At 32.9% G+C, this 22,412-nt stretch overlaps 2 protein-coding genes across 2 annotated transcripts; both read left to right on the top strand.

Annotated features, from left to right (window-relative positions):
• The first annotated feature begins 7,343 nt into the window (after positions 1-7,343).
• LOC110602054 lies at positions 7,344-9,227 on the top strand. Its single transcript, XM_021739480.1, has 3 exons — positions 7,344-7,434; positions 7,618-8,541; positions 8,698-9,227. The coding sequence occupies exons 1-3, from the start codon at positions 7,344-7,346 to the stop codon at positions 9,225-9,227; spliced, it is 1,545 nt and encodes a 514-aa protein (XP_021595172.1).
• A 7,456-nt stretch (positions 9,228-16,683) lies between these two features.
• Positions 16,684-17,671, top strand: LOC110602553 (thaumatin-like protein). Its single transcript, XM_021740102.2, has 2 exons — positions 16,684-16,757; positions 16,836-17,671. The coding sequence occupies exons 1-2, from the start codon at positions 16,694-16,696 to the stop codon at positions 17,549-17,551; spliced, it is 780 nt and encodes a 259-aa protein (XP_021595794.1). The 5' UTR covers positions 16,684-16,693; the 3' UTR covers positions 17,552-17,671.
• Positions 17,672-22,412: the final 4,741 nt, after the last annotated feature.

Below are 22,412 nucleotides of genomic sequence, written 5' to 3'. Positions count from 1 at the left end.
CATCACAAATTATATTAAATACATCAAGGGAACTTTCAAGTTCATCGTCATTGTTGTCATCTTTCTTCATTCCTATGCTTTGGGTATTCTCTTGCTCCTTCTTAAACTTTCGGCGAAACTTTTTAATACCACTTTTTTTTTTTGCAGTGGTAGCACTTTAAGTTGGTATACTTGCTTGAATTTGCTCTTCTTTTATCTCTAGGCTTTGGTACCCCAGATTGGCTTCTTCCTCTGAATTTTATAATAAGGAGCTCTGATTGAGATTAACATGTATAACTCTATGATCTCTGTTACATCTCTTCATTCAAAATTCAATTCTTCACATATTCTGCACTTACTGTACCGTTTGGTGTAGAGTTTGTGAGTGAAGTCGTAAATAAGCAAGCAACATAAGAGTGAGCATCTTGTTGTCAACCTTCACGCCCATTCTTATCAATTGCTTCATGAACCCTTACATCTCATATAGGTAATATGCTATAGAAGTGCCTTCTCGATATTTCAAGTTCATCAACTTTATCAAATAAAATAATTTATTATTTTCGATTTTTGAAGCATACAAATCCTTGAGTATATTTCATGGTGACCGAAAATCTGTTTTATTGCATATATGATTGAACATATTATCTTCGACAAATTGTCGAATGAAGTCGCACACTTGCTTGTGCTCAAATTGTCATTTCTTATTTGTTTTGTTCTCCAGTTTGATTGTAGAGCATACCAACAAATCTAATTTTATCACAAATAGGAGATCTTGCACCTTATTGCATTTTGTTTCTCTATATGTTAGAGTTCATACTATTTAAATTATTGATCATCTTATTTATTCTTGCCTTCATTTCACCAGCACTTTGGACAGGAATTGAGCCTTATTGCATTTTATTTCTCTATATGTTAGAGTTCATACTATTTAAATTATTGATCATCTTAATTATTTTTGCCTTCATTTCACCAGCACTTTGGACAGGAATTGAGCTTTAGTTAGAAAATATTATCGTTATAATAGCAAAATTAAATGCTACAGAAAATAAATAAATAACACACAATAATTTAACGTAGTTTCCTTTTAATTTTAGATTACATCTACGACTCAAACTTTGAAAAATTCTTCCATTATTATAAAATAATAGGTAGAAAAGGAGAGTTTATAAATGAGATTTATCCAAAAATAATGACACTCAAAGTGTTTTTCAAAATACTAAAAATATTTTTCTAATTATTTTTATCACTTCTCTTTTAGGAAATAATTTTTAAAATAAATTATCCCTCTTTATTTTTCTTTAAAGCTACAAACTCCATAATGCTTAAAACCACTCAAAGGGAGCTGCTTGTTTGCTTGGTGCTGGAGGATTCCATCTTGTGCTCTTTTATAGGCTGGAGCCATGCCTGTTTTCAATAGCTCGTTAATGAGCCATTGAATAAAGAATTTAAATTCTTAATTCAATGGCTCCATCCATTCGTTGACTTTTTCTAAATGCCTCATCAGTCATGTGACCCTCCACGTAGGGAGCCATTTAACTATTTGGAACTCTTTAGAGACTTTGATCTTGTGCTCAATGATGGTCCTTATTCTTTGCCTAGTTCCAGTGTTAAGTGAGCTTGCATGTCACCATTTTAGCCTTACATTGCTTGATTTTTAACTAATTTCTATCCATGGACTCCCTCTCGATGGCACTGGTGGCTTTCAATTAATAGAGATGACAGTCATGGGGAGGTCATGTTTTGTTGCTAGGTTTGCTTTCTCTTATTTGGACTTGAATGGTTTTAACCTTTTATGACTCTAATGCAACTCTTTTATTTTAGGAAAAGAAATTGTGAAGTGATACAATTAATAGATAAGTTTATAATTATATGAAATTATTTTAAGTAATAAAGTGAGGAGTAGAATCATCGATTCTATGAGAATTAATTATTAATTATAAAAAAAATAATTATACTATTATATATTATGATTAAATGATAAATTAATTAATTAATTAAAATTAAAAGTTGATCTTTAAACAAATAATTTCACGATCAACATCAATAATGATATGTACTAGGGTAATTAGTTTACTAAAAATCTATTTTTATCATCTAATGAAGAAAGAATAATCCTAAATTATTTTATTCTCTCCCTGAGTCCTATCGAATATATAATTAAATTTTACTACCTATTTTCCTAATAGCTATAGCAAATAATAATTAAATCATTAGGCTCATTGATTATTCTATACAAATTCTCATAGGTCAAGCCTTCATCCCAATCTAGTTATTATTCTTATATAGTTTAGTGCAGATTAGCAGCATTTTCTTCTAATGTAGATGGATAAGGTAATTCAAAACTATTAAATAATTTAAGTTATTTATTTTGGATAAGTAAAAAGATGGATCCAGAAAATAAGGTTTACAGTAAGTGTATAAATTTGGATAGAGAAGATGATGTTCCTTCCATTTTATCCCTTTTCCTTTTGTCTGCTAGTAATGTCTAACCGCCCCTCTGTTAGAATGCCACATGTCTCTATCACTCAGGTCCATATAGGGGTGAGCAGTATTCGGTTTAAACCGAAATAACCGACCGAACCGATTAATTTCAAAAATTTGGTTCGGTTTTATTTTTAATTCGGTTCGGTTCGGGTTTAATTTTTTAAAAAATCGGTGATTTCGGTTCGGTTCGGTTTTAAATTCAAAAATTTCGATTAGATCGAACCGAACTGAAATCACCTATACTACGTCGTTTTGAAATGTACCCTTATAAGCTTATTTGCCCTAAATCTAAAAGCTGTGCCACTGAGTCTAAGTAGAGACGCTAATCTGTAATCTCAATTCCACGCCGCCTCACCCTCACGTCACACATGCCTGTGCCTCTTCTCTGAGCACTGAGCTCCACCACTTCCAGCGGGTCCACTGTCCACTGTCTAACCTCCACTCTCCTCCCGACATCGACCGATTAACCACCGTGGCTAACTCGGGTCATCGATCTTCACTTGCAACGCTGAGTCGCCGACTCCTCCTCACCTCACTGTCGCTCTCTAGTCTCTCTCTCCAGTCTCCACACAATCGTCAGTCGTCGCTCTCCACGCAATCTTCGGCCGTCGCTCTCCAGTCCATCGGCTCTCCGCGCCGTCAGCAACTTGGTTGTCCTCAATCCTCTGTCTTCCTCAGTCCTCAGTCTTTCTCAGTTCTCAGTCCTTGCCTCTTCGGTCCTCATCAGCAACTGCAAAAGGTAAGTAAATTTTTTTTTACACTATTGAGAAAAGTGTTAGTTGTGTAACTTTCTTGTTTGAGGTATCTTGTTAAATGTCGCTCTCCAGTCCATCAGAAATTGCCCATGGAAAGTAAATGAACTGTGAACTTGGCTCATTCACTGATCAATGATCAATAGCTTTCTTATTTATTTTTTACAGTACTTGGGTGGAGAGCCGACCGAATGCTTTCTCCAGTCCATCAGAAAAGTTTAAAAATTGGTTCAACCGATTGAACCGACTGAACCGAACTGAACCAAATCAGTTTGATTTGATTCGGTTATTTCTCTTATTTGGTTCGGTTCGGTTTGTGTAAAATTCTACAATTCGGTTTTTAGTTTTTTCGGTTCGGTTTGGTTTTGAACCGAACCGACCGAATGCTCACCCCTAGGTCCATATGTACGAACGCGTCAGGGCACTCCTCCATGCCAAGCGGCTATTTAATTCTCTCCGGCGCGCATACTGATAGGGCTGCGAAGTGATTGGGCCAGTTATTCTCCCTCACGTCATATCGCCGGGCTGGGTTATCTTCTATTGGACTCGTGCTCACGATTGATCCGGCCTGCTCCATGTATCCGGATTAGGGCTTACAGTGTTGGATCAGTCTGCTTGAGGATGACCTTATGGGCTTTGGACATGCGTCTTTTTTTAGAGTCCGGCTTTGCCTTCAAGTGTAGAAAGTCTAGTGGTCATCAAGGTAATTTTTAACTAGATTGTTACAATTAGTATAAGAATTACTCTATATAGAGCTAATGAGTATGCGAAAAAAAGATTATTCATGAGATAAAGTAGAATCACACTATAATACTCAAAGGCATCATTCTAGCTTAATAATTGTATTTACTATAATACTCAAAGGCATCATTCTAGTTTAATAATTGTATTTGATTCAGTATAGCACAATATCAAGGGTGTTGTAAAATTTCATGGAAGAAAATGTGAAAATTCATATCGGTGGGTTATAAATTGATTAAAGAATATATAATAGCTTGCTTATAAATTGATTAAAGAAAAATTATGGGCCTTCAAAATTTGATGATCCTCTCTCAATCTTCAAGTCTCTAAAAGCTCTTCAGTACTTTAAATCTCCACTATGCGGCTAGGTTGAGAAAAGTGTCGGCCAAGGTTCTAACTGATGAAAAATTGTCTTATTTATACTTGGAACACATCTTCAATTATTCAGCGTAGTTCTACGAGAAAGACAGACGCAACACTGCTCCATACAGAATATTGAAACAAACAAGGTTCAAAAGCTAAGGACGGAGTCTACATTGTGTTGAATACTGCCATAGTTTGGTCCACTCATCCCTTTTATGAAACTTAGACCAAAGCTCAAATACGTGTTGGACAACAGACAAAATCATGACCCACTTTCTTTTCTTCTTTTTATGATTCCACATCGAAGGCATGTACCATGCAGGCAAGGGCTCCGTTTCAAATCCTATGATTTGAAGATCGAATTAAAATTGGCTTGATTTTGAATAATTCAAAAATAATTTCAGTTTTTTTTATTGTTTTAATCCAATTTTAAAACAGTTGTAGTTATGATTTTAGTAAAGTTCAGATTCTAAATTATCAATTTGATTTCAGTTTTAGAAATTTGAAAGAGAGTGAGAAAAAATTAGATAAAATTAAATAAATATAAAGAAATAAATATAAATATTAAATATTATTATTAAATAAATAAGTAAATTATATAAAAATTGTACATTTACACAATATAAAAATAAAATACCATTACATTTAAATAAAAATAAAGTTTTTTATAAGTGAAAACAAGGACTTGAATTTAATGATAATTAATAAGACCATTTTCATCGAACACAATTTAGAGCTCGGAAGTAATAAAACAGTTTGCATCCACGGATTTAAACTAGTAAGTATGTCTGTATAAATTTGAGAGATCTAAAATTTTGCTCCCTCAATCTCTAAATCTCTATTTCAAAAAAAAAAATAAAGACATTAATAATTAATAAATTAATATAATCTCCTACAAAATAATCTTAAAAATTATAATAGTATTTAACGGAATTTGTGCACCTATTAATAACCTTTTAACCCTATGACACAATAAATATGTATTTTAAAGTGAATTTATTATAGTATAAAAAAATTCGGTTCTAAATATATATAAATAAAGATTATGATTTATGTATCGAGATTTATATATCGATAATTTATAATTTATTTACCTATATAAGAGTATTAATATTTATTTTTTATTTTTTTATATGTTTAAGTACATGTTATTGTGTTAAACTGAATTACATTAATTTAAAAAATTTTAATAAAAAATTGTTGGAGTTTGATAATTAATATAATTGTATTCTCAATGTGTATTATGATCGTATGCTCAATGTGTATACTTTCTACGCACTAGAAAATAGAGATGTCAATCTTTCTAATTATTTATCATATGCTTAACATTGAGATATGCTTACCATTGAGATGTCAACCTTTTCGATTATGTGTCATATGTCTAATTATGTAGAGAAAGGAGAAGGATATAATTTAAATTTTGAGAAAAGTATAAATTTATACTCTTAAAGAAAGTCTATATTTAAAAATTTCTTATCCTAATTATTTCAAAAGTCATGTGTCAATAAAAATGTTGCATCGTAAGTTATACATCAAGCAAGGGCGAAGCCCTTAAGAGTTTAAGGGGCCATAGCCCCTCAACTTAAATTCATACTTTTGTAGGATTTTTTAAAATATATGAGATAAAAACTAAAATAAATAAATAATAAATTAAATAATTAAAATAAAAATAATGAAACTGAATGTAAACAAATAAAATAAGGAAACGTAGATAGAGAGAAATTTATTTATTACCGTACTCTGATATTAAACTGTTGCAGAATTTAGGATCAATTCATGATAAAAAATCCCGTTATATAATTTCACAAAGAACGAGATAAAAATATCTTCTAGAAGATTGTTCTACTACACTTCTAATCAACTAATGTGATTAAAAATATAGATAATCAAACGGAGTTGCGGTTAGAGAACGCCACAAGAAATTCTTGATAAGTTAAAACGTATGGAGGAAATCTATATTAGAACACCACAAAATTGAATTTTGATAAGTTGCTAAATAATGGAGAAAAACTAAAATTTTAAAAATAAATTCTCAGAGAAATATCAAATTTTTATTTATTAACTTATTTTTTCTCTCTATATACAAAATAAAAATTATTCATAACCAAATATCTGCCGATCCTAATTAGAATGGAAAACAAACAAATTCTAATTAAAATAGAAAAATAAGACAAATTCTATAAGGTAATTCTATTTGAATAAGAAAAATTATATCTAATCCTACTAATTTGACTTCTAATTCATATAGATTATAAAAGACATCAAAACATACTAAAATATCTCATATATAAATTTCTAAAAATAAATAAGTTATGACTGGAATTAGACCCACACATTTTTTAAAACATAAGATCATTTCTTTTTATTGTTTTTTAAATGTGGTATTCAGAATGAATGACTTGAATTCTTCTTGATTTATCTGATTCAAAACTTCTCGTATTGAATTTTTGAAGAATCGCAATTTATTATTTTATAATTGTATCGTTTTCATGTTCACATCACCTGGGTTATTTTGGAGAGTGAAAATCAACCTCCGTTGCCTGATTTTTTTTTTTTTGTTGTTGTTAATGACGTGTGAGCCAAGTTGTTAATGGAGGTGATAAGCCTCGGAGGACTAATCAAATGGTTGTTCTAAATAGGAAGTATTTGGATTAATTATTTTGTTTTAAGTTGACTATTGCTGCTGAATAAAGTCTTGCTACTGCTGAATATTTTTGCTGGTTTTTTCTTTTTTTTTATTTTTGAATAATTCTTTGTAAGAACAAGTCATAGTTGATATCTTAACTGACTTGCATATTTTTAGCTATTTTTGGGGAATAATCTCTGTTAGTGGCCTGTATATAGGACTGAGTTGTTAAAGTCCTACTGTTATTTAAGAAAGCTTGTATAGCAGCTATAGTCATCAATGAAAATTACTCAAATTATTCTCAATTTAATTCTTTTCTTTTACAAGTTTTGACTGGGACCTATCAGTGGTATCAGAGCTTACTAATCTTCTCTATTTCCTTTCTTTTCTCTTTTCTTATGGCAACCAACAAAGAACGTATTGAAAATCTCGAAGCTGCAGTTGGACAGCTACAAGGTTCTGTTAGCCAAATGGATCATGGGATTAATAGTAAGTTACAACAGATTGAGGCAGCTATTTCAAAGTTCTCTGAGATGTCTTTCTCTAACAAAGACGGATCCAGCAACGTCGGAGATTGAAGTCAAAATCGATCTGGCCGAGAGGATTTAAGAGAGGGAGGAAAGCCTATTTTTGCTTCCAAACTCGCAAAGATTGAATTCTCTAAATTTTCAGGCGATGACCCAACTGAGTGGATGACTAGAGTGGAGCAGTTCTTCGATTACCAAAAAATAGATACCTCTGAAAAGGTGTATTTGGCTTCTTACCACCTCCAGGGTGAAGCAAATCAATGGTGGAGATGGCTCAAGCGTTCATACGAAGAAGAAGGCAAGGGAGTATCTTGGGACACATTTGTCGAAGAATTATGGTCCCGTTTTGGACCAACCGAATGCGAAGACTTTGATGAGTCCCTTTCCAAAATTCGACAAACGGGCCCTCTACGAGACTATCAATGGGAATTTGAACGGCTGGGGAACAAAGTGAAGGGGTGGACCCAGAAAGCCCTAGTGGGAACCTTTATGGGCGGCCTTAAAACAGAGATATCAGATGGAATTAGAATGTTCACACCCAAGACGCTCAAGGAAGCCATTAATTATGCTCGAATGCGGGATGAACAACTCCAAAGGCAGAAGAAAGCCATTCGAATATTTACCCCACCCAACTTGCTATCACCAACAAAGGAAAAGACTGCAACTCCGGTAAAACGCCTTTCATGGGAAGAGATGCAAAAACGCAGGGCTGCTGGGCTTTGTTTCAACTGTGATGCAAAATTCACTCCTGGGCATAGGTGTGCCAAACCTCAATTGCTTTTGTTAGATGGCGGCACTGAGGATGAGGATGAAGATGAGCCGGAAATATCCCTCCATGCTCTTACCGGGTGGTCTAACTCACAAACCATGAGAGTTCTGGTCAAAATCGGATCCACAGAGATGATTGTCCTCATTGATAGTGGCTCAACTCACAACTTCATCAATGGCAAGATGGCAAAATCCCTCAGATTACCGGCAACGGCTGTTAAGCCAAATAAGGTGAAAGTCGCCAATGGGGGACACTTACAGTGCAGTGGAAAGTTTGAGGATATGAATCTCCTGGTTCAAGGTATACCCTTTACTATTACATTATATAATTTACCTATAATGGGTTTGGATATGGTGCTAGGAATCTAGTGGCTCCAACAATTGGGGGATGTGAATTGCAATTGGAAAAACTTAACTATGAAATTCCATTGGAATGGACATCTCCAATTTCTTAAAGGAATTAACAGCCAACTCATTCAACCATATTCCACCAAGAAGATGGAGAAAGAGTTAAGACATGGGGGATCTATATTTGCAATTTGCTTCCAAATGCAACAAGAAGTACTTCCAAACGGAATTCATCCAAATATGCAACAATTACTCCAGCAGTATTCTGATATTTATCAACATCCGACTGAGCTGCCTCCGAATAGGGAAATTAATCATCGCATCCTATTAAAGGAAGGGACAGATCCTGTTAACGTTCGTCCCTACAGGTACGCATATTTTCAAAAAGCCGAAATTGAAAAGCAAGTTCATGACATGTTAAAATTGGGGCTTATTCGAACTAGCACAAGTCCTTTTTCTTCTCCTGCTTTACTTGTTAAGAAAAAAGACGGATCTTGGCGATTCTGTACAGATTATAGAGCCCTAAATGCTGTAACTGTTAGGGACAGATTTTCGATTCCCATTGTTGACGATATGATAGATGAATTACATGGGACAACCTACTTCACTAAACTTGACCTTAGGGAGGGATTTCATTAAGTAAGAGTTCATCCAGATGACATTCATAAAATAACTTTTCGTACCCATAATGGTCACTATGAGTATTTAGTCATGCCCTTCGGGTTATGTAATGCCCCCTCCACCTTTCAAGCCCTTATGAATTCAATATTCCGTCCATATTTACGCAAATTCGTGCTAGTATTTTTTGATGATGTGTTGATTTATGGCCCCAATTGGACCATGCATCTTGAACATGTCAAATTGGCTTTTGAAATATTGCGACAACACCAATTTTTTATTAAGCTCAGTAAATGTGCATTTGAGCAGCAATAGATTGAATATTTAGGTCATATTGTGTCTCATGAAGGAGTAATGGTGGATCAAGGAAAAATTAGAACAATGATTGATTGGCCAAAACCTACTAATGTCTCTAATTTACGTGGTTTTTTAGGCCTTACAGGTTACTACAGAAAATTTGTTCGAAATTATGGCATGATTGCACGACCCTTGATGGATTTGCTAAAGAAGGGAAGGTTTGCTTGGACAGAACAGGCAGAGCAATCCTTTACAGATTTAAAGCAAGCAATGTCCTCCACACCAACTTTGGCTATGCCCAACTTTAATGAGGAATTTGTCATAACAACAGATGCTTCGAATGAAGGCATTGGGGCTGTCCTTTCTCAGTAGGATAAACCCATTGCTTTTATGAGCAAATCCTTGGGAGTTTCTAAACAAACCTGGTCCACCTATGCTAAAGAAATGTTTGCCATTGTTCACGCAATTCGAACATGGCGACCTTACTTACTCGGCCGGCGGTTCTTGTTTCAAACTAATCAAAGAAGCCTTAAATACCTTTTGGAACAACAGATTGTGACTCCGGAACAACAAAAATGGGTCTCTAAGCTGCTTAGTTATGATTATGAAATCAGGTATAAACCGGGTAAAGAAAATGTCACCGCCGATGCACTATCAAGAATTGTAGGGAGTCCTAGCCTTGATGCACTCTTCAGTCCACAGACCTCTTTATGGGATTCTTTAAGGGCAGCTATTACTACACATCCCTACATGATTCAAATTGGGAAATTGGCCACCAGTAATTTGGGAAAACCATATTTGTGGAGAGCTGGGTTAATTCTTTACAAGAATCGGGTTGTCATTCCCCCTGATTCTGACTTAATTACTCAGATTTTACAGGAATTTCATGACTCCCCAAGCGGTGGACATTCTGGAGTTTTGAGGACTTGTAAGCGGATTGCTGCCCAGTTTTATTGGCCTTCTTTAAAAAAATCAGTTCGTGACTATGTTGCTGCTTGTTCAATTTGTCAAAAGAACAAATCATCAACATCTTCACCGGCCGGTTTATTACAGCCTCTATCAATTCCTCATCAGGTTTGGGATGATATAACAATGGACTTCATTGAAGGTCTACCTTTGTCTAGTGGAAAAAATGCAATCCTGGTTGTTGTGGATCGTTTAAGCAAATGTGCTCATTTTTTTAGCTTTAACGCATCCTTTTACTGCTAAATCAATTGCTGAGAAATTTGTTGAAGGTGTTGTCAAGCTCTATGGGATGCCGAAATCCATTATCAATAATCGTGATCCTATTTTTGTCAATCATTTTTGGCGTGAATTCTTTAAATTGTCTGGCACCAAGCTGACCATGAGTTCTTCTTATCACCCAGAGACGGACGGCCAATCGGAGGTTGTGAACAGGTGTCTTGAACAATATTTGCGCTGTTTTGCTTCCCAACAGCCACGAAAATGGAGCTTTTATCTCCCTTGGGCTGAATTTTGGTATAACACTTCATATCATGTTTCTATTGGCATGACCCCTTTCTTAGCATTATATGGCAAGCCTCCACCATCCATTCCACGATATGATGCGGGTTTGTCCCCTGTTCATGAGGCAGATCATATTTTAACAAGTCGTGATGAAATTCTTTAGCAACTTAAAACTACCCTTTCCCGTTCTATTCACCAAATGAAGCAAACGGCATATGCAAAACGCAAGGATGTCGAATTCCAAGTTGGTGATTGGGTTTATCTAAAATTGTAGCCTTATCGTCAACAATCAGTTGCCAAGAGAGCTTATCAGAAGCTGACTTGCCGTTACTATGGGCCTTACAGGATTTTGGCTAAGTTTGGAAAAGTTGCTTATCAATTACAGTTACCTGAAGGCTTCAAAGTTCATCATGTTTTTCATATTTCTTTGCTTAAAAAACATGTTGGTACAACTACCCCAGTATCAACAGATTTGCCTCAATTCAATGATGATGGTAATGTTGTCTTGGAGCCTCAAGCGTTACTGGATACCATATGGGTTAAACAGGGATCGCATTTGGTGGAGGAGAGGTTTGTTCAGTGGAAGGGCTTGCCCACTGACGATGCTACATGGGAAAGCACAGAAGCTCTGTTTGCAAGATTTTCTCCTTCAAACCTTGAGGACAAGGTTTTTGAAAATGGGGGAAGTAATGATAAGCCTCGGAGGACTAATCGAATGGTTGTTCCAAATAGGAAGTATTTGGATTAATTATTTTGTTTTGAGTTGACTATTGTTGCTGAATAAAGTCTTGCTGCTGCTGAATATTTTTGCTGGTTTTTTCTATTTTTTTTTTGAATAATTCTTTGTAAGAACAAGTCATAGTTGATATCTTAACTGACTTGCATATTTTTAGCTATTTTTGGGAATAATCTCTGTTAGTGGCTTGTATATAGAACTGAGTTGTTAAAGTCCTACTGTTATTTAAGAAAGCTTGTATAGCAACTATGATCATCAATGAAAATTACTCAAATTATTCTCAATTTAATTCTTTTCTTTTACAAGTTTTGACTGGGACCTATCAGGAGGTATCCAAGGAGACCTGGGTTTACAGTACAAACCTCACCACTTTCCTGATTATTCACTGATACACTCGATACTCATGTAGAATACAACCTAGACCCATTTGTTTAATACCCAAAATGATAGCCTATAATCCATCTCCTTTCTCTTTCAGACTCGATGCTACAGCCACCAACTTTCCTGCAGAAAATATCAAATCCTCTCCATTGATACCAAAACCTCACCCTCACATTTTTTAGAATTAGTTCAAACGAGTAACCTCTACTAAACCGCAACCTCACATCCACCATACCCATGACAACTTAGACCCATTTGCTCCATACTACTATTTCACATTCTTGTCGTTTCCTCCATAATGCTAGACTACCACTCTTTTTCATACCCATTTGCGAGCTCCATGTCACTGAACTAGTCTCCCTGTTCCGTATTCTTCTCCCATAATGTATTTGTCTTTGCAAGATTAGGTTTGAAACTCACTGGTTGAGCATTTCAACTAATCATTAACCATGGTGGAAACTCATATCCCTTTTCCCCTTTCATATCTCCGATTCTCTTCTTTCTAGGATTAAGGTTGAGGACATTCAGATATGAAGATAATTTGAGATTTGTTTATTAAATGTGTTTTATTAAATTAATTGATTTCAAATTATTTTATCCTTTACCTAGAATTCCTTTAATATGCAACCATGGTAATCCTACTATTGGGTCCTACCTTTTATTAATTAAAGAAAGTCATATGGCTTGTCAATTAGGTAGGGACACACTCCTTCCAATGTGAGAGTTCATTATATGAAATAATTAGTCTTAAATTTTAAAATACACTTAAATCGAATATAATTTTTGCTGTAGACGTCCGATAAAAATATACGATAACTTTTCAAAAAAAAAATTTTGAGATGCACGATTTTCAAAAGTATGATAAAAACTAAAGGTCGTTGAGACGAAAATTCTACCATTTATGGATCAATTTTACATTTTAATTATTTTTTTAAATATTTTTATAATTTTGCATATTAGAGTTTTGTTATTATAAATAGTCTTTCCTTAACTATTTAATATTCACTTTTTAATTTTTTAAGAATTTTAATAAGATTTTTTGACTTTTAATCCCTCATTTCTATTATATTTTTTTAATCAAATATTATTATTAAAATTTCTGACGTAATCTAATCAGCTATATATCAATTCAATTTGAATAGAATTGTAAAAAATATTTAAAATCTGGTTTTAAACTTTTGAATTAAATAAAAAAATATGAAAAATTTTGAATTTTTTTAGTCAATAAATCTAATTAATTATTTTGATACAATTTATATAAGAGCGTTATTGGCCCCTCTTGTGTAATGAGCTGGCTCCACCTCGACATTCTATTATTTTATATTAAATAATAAATCATTTTAATTCAAATAAAATATTATTTTCAATAACAATTTGTTATTTCATTTGAAATCACATGTCATTTCTCCAAAATGACTTTTTTTTTCAACTAACATAATATTATGAGGGCACAATAAGGATCATCAAATATTTTGTAAATTCAAAGTTGGATTTTTATTTTATTTATTATATTTTTCATTATTACATGTACCTTACATGATATAAATGTAAATCTCAATCAGCTTAATACTTAATAAAATACAATTCTCTAAATTTATATATATTATATTTTACAATTACTAGAAATACATTGTAATGATCGAAAAAAAATGGTATTTTCAAAAATAATAATGAAATAATGATGATGAACTGAAATGGAAAAAAAAACTTAGAGAAAAAAAGGTGAGAGAAAAGTAAATAAAATGAGAGAAAATAGAAGAATAACATTAAAAGTAAATAAAATGAGAGAAAACATAAATATGTGAGAAAATTAAATAAATTGAGGGAGAAAACAAAAAAATAGAAAGAAAAAAAGGATAAAATGAAAGAAATGATAAGAAAGAGAAGAAAATAAAATAAGGAAAGACAAAAAAAATGAGAGAAAAAGAAGACCATCAAAGAAAGGAGAAAAAAATGAGATAAAAGAAAAAAAAACTGAGAGAAAGAAGAAAATGAAAGGAAAAAAATGATGAGTCAATAAAATAATTAAATAATAGTAAAGGAATGAATATGATAAAAAGCATGAGAGAGAAAAAAAATAGACAACATACAAAATATGACCGAAGATAATAAAATAAGAAAAATAAAAAAATGATAAAAAAATTAAAATAAAATAAAAAAACAATAAATGCATTATAAATGGATTTCAAATACTCATTGGCAATTTATTATTAATTGAAAAAAAGTACACGTTAATCCTTTGTATTTGTAAATTATAAACTTATCACGATATACGTTAATAATTTAATAGATTTCTTTTAGTGATATTAATACAAAAAAAAATTACTAGCTAAATTTTTAAAAATAATCCTTTTTTTTTTCTCTTAATTTTTTTCCTTTTCATGATGCAGCATGCCTCTTATTTTACTGAATTCGCAACTGTGCTTATTTTGGTGTGGGCTTGTCTTCTTCCCCTCCTAAGTAAGGTGTAAATATCTCATTTTATTTTTTAGTTGCTTTATTTGTTTTCTCAATAATGTTATTTTAAGTGGAAGATGGTTTTTCTGTATTGTTCCTCTCGTTGTATTTGTATAGATGGTGGTGGTTCCAAATGGATGGTTTTGATGGTTTTATTTCGACTGCTTGGAGGGCGATAGACAATGTCTCTTTTCTTCATCTGGGTTTCAAGTTTTAATGGTTGTCTCTATCGATTTCTAATGATGGTGGCCGGTAAGATTGAAGAAAACTGCCTTCTCTTTTAGTGATGGCAGATTCCATTCCTTTTTCAGATCTCAAATTGCATATGCTTCAATCTCCTTTTTTTTTATTGAATGAAACTTACGATGGTCATAACTCAAGAAAGGAAATTAAGTGAGGCGGTTCATATAAAGGAGGGGTCCTCTCTATGAGTTAATCTTCTTGGTTGGTAGGGTTTTCTCTCATCTTTTCGAGTTTCAGTTTTTCTAGTTAGCCGATGAGATTTCTTTCTGGAGTTTAAAATTTGTTAAAATCCTTTTGGGGAGCTTTTTTTCTTGAGCCGACCGAGGGTTTACGATGATTAGGGTAGCGCTTGTCAATCAGGCTCTAGAACTCCAGATAGGTTTCAAATGCTTTTATTAATGTTGACTATGGATTTATAATAGTTTATGAACTTTTTTTTATTCAGTTTTGAGTTTTATCTTTTATGAATAAAATATATTTTTAAAGAAAATGTGATATATTTTTTTTGTATAATTTATTTTTTATAAATTTTTATTTTGATAATCATGATATAAATAATACTATATTAGATATGCTTTCAAATAAAAAATTATATAACAAAAAGACATTCATATTTAACTAATTTTAATTAATTTTTTAAACTTTAATGTATAAAAATCAATTTAGATGTTACGTAATATATATAAAATACATAGTAGTTGTAGTAAAAATCGAATAAGCAAAAAATATAAATATAAATATAAATGTAAAATATGTTTTATACTTCTTTACCCATTTGATGGCTTCTAGATGTGAAAAATGATTTAATTCCAGCATTTTAAAGATGCCCATCAGTCACAATTTCCCTCCGCTGAAGCAAAATTGACATTGTATAATGGTTAAAGGAGTATGCAGATCGTATTGAATATTCGATCGGTTCAGTTTAAAATTAAATCGAATTAAATAAATAAAAATTAAAATTTTAATATTTATAAAAATTAAATTGATAATGAATAGAAATCAAATTGAATTGATCTGAATCGATTTAATTTGATTTAGTTTAATTGATAGGATTTTTTAATAAATCTTTTATTTTTTATACTTTACGTTTTAGTATTTTAAAATTTAATTAAAATATTATAACTTTGATTATAGTTTAATTTCTTCAGATTATTAAAAATAATATATTATTATCATTAATCGATTCGGTTTAATTTTTTTAATTTTTTTCTAATTAAAATCAAATCGAATCGAAATAATTAAAATTTTTGAAATTAAAAATCAAACCGAACTAAAATAAATAAAAAATCAAATCAAAACTTTAAATTAATTTAATTTAATTAATTTTTTTCAGTTTAAACTGAATACGGTGATTCTATATATACATGCTTCAACTTAATTATAAATACCTCTTATTCTTTTTTTTTTAACATTAAAATTAATTTTTATTAATAAAATCCAGAAGAAAAAATACCTTAACATTTCAAGTTGAAATTATCTTAGGTTACAGCAAACCTAATATTTTGAAATGTTAAATAAAAAAAAAATTAGAATAACATCAGACTGAAAAAACGTAAAGAAAGCTCGAAAACTCTGATGACAAAATGAAACTAGTATAAAATATGTCCATCATAGACAAATAATGAGCAACCAGAAATCCAATTTGACCCTTGAAAGAAAGATTTCTACAATCAGCCATATTATAAATAATACCATTGTCACCTAATGCTTGTTGGTTTACTTTTAAGGAAGGATGATGATGAAAACATATAATTAATTAATTTCTTTATTTCTTATCTCCAAAGATTTGCTTTATCAAACCTTAAAGCGCAATGGAAGATGAAAGTGATATAATATTTTCCAACATACACTTCAGCTATAAATAAAGTTTCTAAACTCCTTTTCTTTTCACCAAATTTCAGACAAAATGAGGTTGCTAGACATCACTTCTGCTTTCTCTCTCTTCTTCATCTTTCATTCTTTATTTTCTGGTAATTTCATCACATCACATTATAATGTTATCTTTCTTGTTTATTTTTATGTTCTTAATGAACAAATTAACATTGCAGGGTGTGCACTAGCCCATCAAGTTGCATTTTACGTGCACAACAAATGCCCATTTCCCATATGGCCAGCAACAGCAGCCAACACAGGCCATCCAGTAATAGCTGATGGTGGATTCTACCTACCCTCTGGTGAAACTCAACGCATACTAGCTCCCTGGGATTGGAACGGCAGGATTTGGGTTCGCACAGGCTGCAACTTCAGCTCCAATAGGCAGCCTGCTTGTGAAACAGGGGACTGCGATGGACGCCTGGCCTGTAATGGACTCATAGGCACACCTCCAGCAACTCTAGTTCAAATCTCTCTCCAATCAGACAAAAGCAAGCCAAATTTCTACGATGTCAGCTTAGTTGATGGATACAATCTTCCTGTTTCTGTCACGACTAAACAATCTTCACCCAAGTGCGCCATTGGAGGTTGCTATAGGAGCTTGAATAATTTGTGCCCTCATGAGCTTCAAGTGTTGAACAATGATGGTGAAGTTGTGGCTTGTAAAAGTGCTTGCTTGGCTTTCAATCTTGATTCTTTTTGTTGCAGAAATGAGTATGGAAGCCCTGAGAAGTGCAAGCCAAACGTTTACTCAAAGATTTTCAAGGAGGCTTGCCCAAGTTATTATAGTTATGCTTTTGATTCACCTCCTCCTTTGGTTAATTGTGCAGCTAAAGAATATGTCATCACCTTTTGCCCTTCTTCATGGGGTGGTGATCACAATTCTACATAGCTAATTGAAGGTGATGATATGCTTGACTATAATTAATTTCAACTAGAAATTAAGAAATTAATATTGAGAGTTGTGTACTTCTCTTTTTTCCAATAAATAAATAATTATATTTAAACTCTACGAATATTTATTAAATTAATAAAATAAATTGATATAATTAGTACTAATTTATCTTTAATGCGAATACATCATCGATATCCAATTTCAACATAACAGTTTTTGTTGTGAAAACTGCTAAATTTATCACTCATGTTATAAATGGTATCTAATTTTAACATAACAGTTTTCATAACAGAAATTACTAAATTTATCACCCACGTTATTTTCGATACCCATTTCGGCAAAACTACTTCCATCTTAAAAATTGTCAGTATATTATCCGTAATACAACCGTGTCCGATTATGACTCCGTTATCCTCTCTTATATCAATAATTTTATAAAAATTTAATTTAATTAAAACTTTTTCTAAATAATTCTTTTATTTAAAATTTTTAAAAAAATCAATTCTCACTGCACTAAATTTAAGATATTGAAACTAAAAATTATGTCTCAAAAAATTATTGTTTCTGTATATTTTTAAGGATAAATAAATATTTATCTTATATACCGTCGTTAATGTAATTAGTGATAAAATAGAAATAAATTTATATTTAACACTATTTTAATTTTTAAAGATAAATTTATTTGTCTCTAAAAATAAATTATAGGGACAAAAAATTATATATATATTTTTAAAAACTAAATTATTTGTCCCTAAAATTACTTTTAAAGAAAATTTAAATTCAGTTTAATAGTGCATGCTAACAAAGTTTTTTTTTTCTAAATTTATTTTATTTCTCTAATTACACTTTTTAGAGATAAATTTTTTTATTTTTATAAAATATTTTTTAAATCATCAATTATTAATTTAAATTTATCATTTAAAAATATAGTTTTAATAGAAAAATATTACTGATAAAGCCGCTCTATTTTCTTGAAAAACGATGTGAGATTACAATCTCTCACCGGTTTCTTTTTTTTAATATACTATTTTAAAAAAATTATTATTACAAATAAATAGTATAACATATAAAAATTAATAAATTTTTATCACGAAAAGTTTATTGTAAAAAATAAATAGTATATAACATATGGAGATTAAAAAGTTTTTCTTTCAAAAAGTTTATTATCAAAAATAAAAAAATTAATATTTAGAGATTAATAATATTTTTGTTTTGAAAAATTAATTATTAAAAATAAATTATATAAAATTTAGAAAATAAGAAAATTTTATCTCAGATAATTAATTATTAGTAACAAATATCTTATTTCTCTAAATATGTAAATAGCTATTTTCTAGTAATGATTTTTTAACTTTAAAAATTTTTATTTATAAAAATAAAAATAAAAATTTTATATAATTTTATAAAAATTTATTTAAATATTTTTTTAAAAATATTAACAATATCAAACAGAACGTTAATCATGTAAGTGTGGGAAGGTTTATATTTGAAGTGCATCCATAAATTTTCCTATTTTACTTTACTGTACTATTTTTAAAAATTAACGCATTTATATATGTGCTTGATTCAGTTTATTATCGAATTAAATTAATTATATTCTAAATAACTGAATTTTTTTAATATAAAAACTGAATTGTTTAAATATAAAAACTGAATTGACTGAATTGAATTGTATTATTGAATCTAATTAGTCTAGGGCTGAACTGCATTTAATGAATCATAGATAAAGAGAGGCATAACATTGATTGATGCCCTAAGGTAATGCATGACTTTTTTTATTCCCACATTATCTATCTTACATGAAATAATAAACATTCCACGATCTTTGTACTTAACTGGAAGTTTCCTTTAAATAACAGCCGACACACATTCTCCTACACTTACCTTCTCATGTTCAGTAAGTTTTTTGTAGTTGGTGCATAGCTCCTTCAAGAACTTTGCATATCGTGGTATTTGTTTGACGGTATCTAGTAAAGTTATGTTTATCTCCACTTTGCGAAAGGTTTCATGTATTTCTTTTTCTTCTTTAGATCTTGCTAACCTTTCTGGAAATGGAGGTGGAACCTTGAATTGATCTAGTGGTCTTTCTGTTTTCTACTGTCTTGGTGCAACATCTGTAGCTTGCTTTTTAGCAGTTTGCCCAGTGATTTGGGCAAATTGTGGTTCAGGATCATTACTTTGCAGTTCTTTCTCAACGGTTTGCCAAGAGGTTTAGAAAAACCGATGTTCCAATTTGTCACTCTACAGCTCCTTCCCACTTCTCAAGGTGATGACACTAGCATTCTATTTTGGGTTGATCTCCGTTTGGGAATGTAATTTTCCTTGTGACTCTAGCTTACTTACTGATGTGGCAATTTGACTGATTTGTTGTTCTAGATTCTGCATTGTATTTACTAAAGATTTCACGATCTCTTCAAGGGGCACGCTGGATTTTTGACGTGCTGCTTGGGCAAAATTTCTTTGTTGATAATTTTGGTATTGATTTTTTCTATCATAACTGAAATTCGAGTGCTCCTTCAAACCTGAGTTATGGGTGTTAGAGTAGGGATCATATTTCTGTTGGCCATTAAAACCCACCAATCGCATTGACTTGCTGCTTCTCTTCTTGAAGAGAAGGATATAGGTCAATTGGATATCCCACTGTGGCACAGATCAGTAATCTATGAAGCTAAGGAAGATGTACTTGTAATACCCGGCTAGAATCCGGCACCGGAATTCCTGTCGTCTAGTGGAATCCGGGGTGTTGGACTTCTATCGGCAGGTAGGCATTATGTTTTCTTTCATGTTATAATTTGTTTTAAGGTTTTCAAAGTTTAAATGATTTGTGTTTTGAAGAGCAAAGTCTATGGGGACTTTTGCCAAGTTCGGCCGCCGAAGGTAAGTTCGGCCCCCGAAGTTTAAGTTCGGCCCCCGAATGTTGCATGGTTTTGCATGCGATTCGGCAGCCGAAGCTGAGTTGGCCAGCCAGCTTTTGGGCATCCTTAGTCAGCATTTTGGACAGGTGTTATGTTCAACTTGTTGCCAGAAGCTTGGCCACGTCTCCCATGATTTATTTGCTCAGTTTGAGCAGCTCATGCAAGAGTTAGCTAGTGTTCAAGAGATTTTGAAAGTTTTGAAGAAAAAACTACGTTTTTGCGAGTTTGAGAGGTTGAAGAGAGTTGGTTCGTTTCCCTTTGTTCAGGGTGTGTATCTTCTTATTACAGGAGGTAAGTGATGCTTTTGAACCTGTTTATATGTGTTCTGAAGGTTTTAAGGGAGTTAGGGAGAGAGATGCATGGTTAGGTGATAAATGGTGGTTTACATGATTATGTGTTATGTTTGCTGTGTTTTGTTGGGGTTTTTAGGTAGTTTTGGACCCCTTTGTACATGTACATGAGTATATGTGTTGAGGAGTTGACGTGAGCATGTTTTGAGGGATTGAAGGGATGGAGGAGCTTGTTTGCCGTCGGGGCTGAGTTCTGGATGAACTCAGGTTCGGCAGCCGAAGGTTCATTCGGCCGCCGAACCTCTTGCATGGTGGCTTTGGTTGCCACAGCTTGCCCCCGAGAGTTTTGAATGTTCGGCTCTGTTTGGGGGGTTTGGCCGCCGAAGGTGCTGCCGAAGGTTAGAGACTTTCGTCTCTGGAGTGCCTTTTGGCCCCCGAAACTTGCCCCCGAAAGGGTTCGGCCGCCGAAGCTTGAGATTCGGCCGCCGAAGGTGCTTGAGGTTCGTCTCTGGAGAGGACTTTTGGCCGCCGAACCTGCCGCCGAAAGTGTCCTGTCCAGCTCTTCTTTTGCATGCTTTGCTTGAGTTTTAGAGTGAGTTTAAGGGGATTCTTGGGGAGTTTATAGAGTGATGCTTATGATAGTTTGGTCCCTCATATTGAATCTTTATGTGCTTATACAGACCAGAGGAACCAGAGAGAGCAGCAGTGAGCCTGCAGAGTCAGTCCAGAGCCAGAGGTGAGTGGAACTAAACTGATTACTTGATTTAATTCAGACAATAACTACTTTGAGCATATTTCATGCATCATAGTTATGCCATAGGGTGATTGCATTAGAATGCATAAAGATGTTGCATTGCATAGCTTCATTGTTGGTGTGGGTAAATGCTGAATGAGCCAGTAGTTCCAGACAGGAAGACCAGGACCCCATTCTACGGCCTGGCAGGTAAAGGAAGACCAGGACCCCATTCTACGGCCTGGCGGGTATAGGCACATGGTCTATACTGGCAAAGGGTAAGTACAGGTGTTATATACACATATACATATATGGTACAGGAAGTCCAGGACCCCAGTCTACGGCCTGGCACGGTTTACTGGGACTATGTGGTGACAGGTTTACTCTTGATGTGGACTGTCTGTGTTATGATGCATTCCATCATATCATATTTTATTGAAATGTTTTCGTATTCTACTCACTGGGCTATAGAGCTCATCCCACTCCCTTAACCCCAGTCTTGCAGGTTCAGTGTACAGTGTACAGGGGATGTTCAGAAGAGTTCAGAAAAAGAGAAGAGACTTGTAATAGCTTAGAGTGGACATGTAATATTAAAGAGATATGCTTGTTGTGTATTCAGTTAGATATGTGCTTGACTTAGTGGTTTGTGTTGTAAATCTTTTGTTGTGTACATGATCTGTATATGTATATGTTTTGACAGAGTATGTGAAAAACCAGGCTTAACAGGTATGAGACAACCCATCTAGAGCAAGCTCTAGTCAGGGGTACAGAGTACTGGGTACTGAGATAGTGCATGCACAGGTTAAGCCCTGGTACAGAGAAAAGAATTGTTTTTTTTCACAGTTTATGTTTGATCATGTATGAGATTTACAGGTACACAGAGGGTATAGCAGGCTTGCTACGGGTTCTGGCGGCCTTAA

This window comes from Manihot esculenta, chromosome 15, assembly GCF_001659605.2.
Source record: "Manihot esculenta cultivar AM560-2 chromosome 15, M.esculenta_v8, whole genome shotgun sequence".
Taxonomy (NCBI): Eukaryota; Viridiplantae; Streptophyta; class Magnoliopsida; order Malpighiales; family Euphorbiaceae; genus Manihot; species Manihot esculenta.
The sequence above is the reverse complement of the archived record's forward strand: the minus strand, read 5'-3'. Positions and strand labels throughout refer to the sequence as shown.

Coding starts and splice junctions, on each gene's coding strand:
- LOC110602054 (XM_021739480.1), top strand. CDS start 7,344: ATGGCAACCAACAAAGAACGTATTGAAAATCTCGAAGCTGCAGTTGGA. Junction 7,435..7,617: donor AATGGATCATGGGATTAATA/GTAAGTTACAAC, acceptor CTAAATTTTCAG/GCGATGACCCAACTGAGTGG. Junction 8,542..8,697: donor TATGAATCTCCTGGTTCAAG/GTATACCCTTTA, acceptor AATTTCTTAAAG/GAATTAACAGCCAACTCATT.
- LOC110602553 (XM_021740102.2), top strand. CDS start 16,694: ATGAGGTTGCTAGACATCACTTCTGCTTTCTCTCTCTTCTTCATCTTT. Junction 16,758..16,835: donor CTTTCATTCTTTATTTTCTG/GTAATTTCATCA, acceptor TTAACATTGCAG/GGTGTGCACTAGCCCATCAA.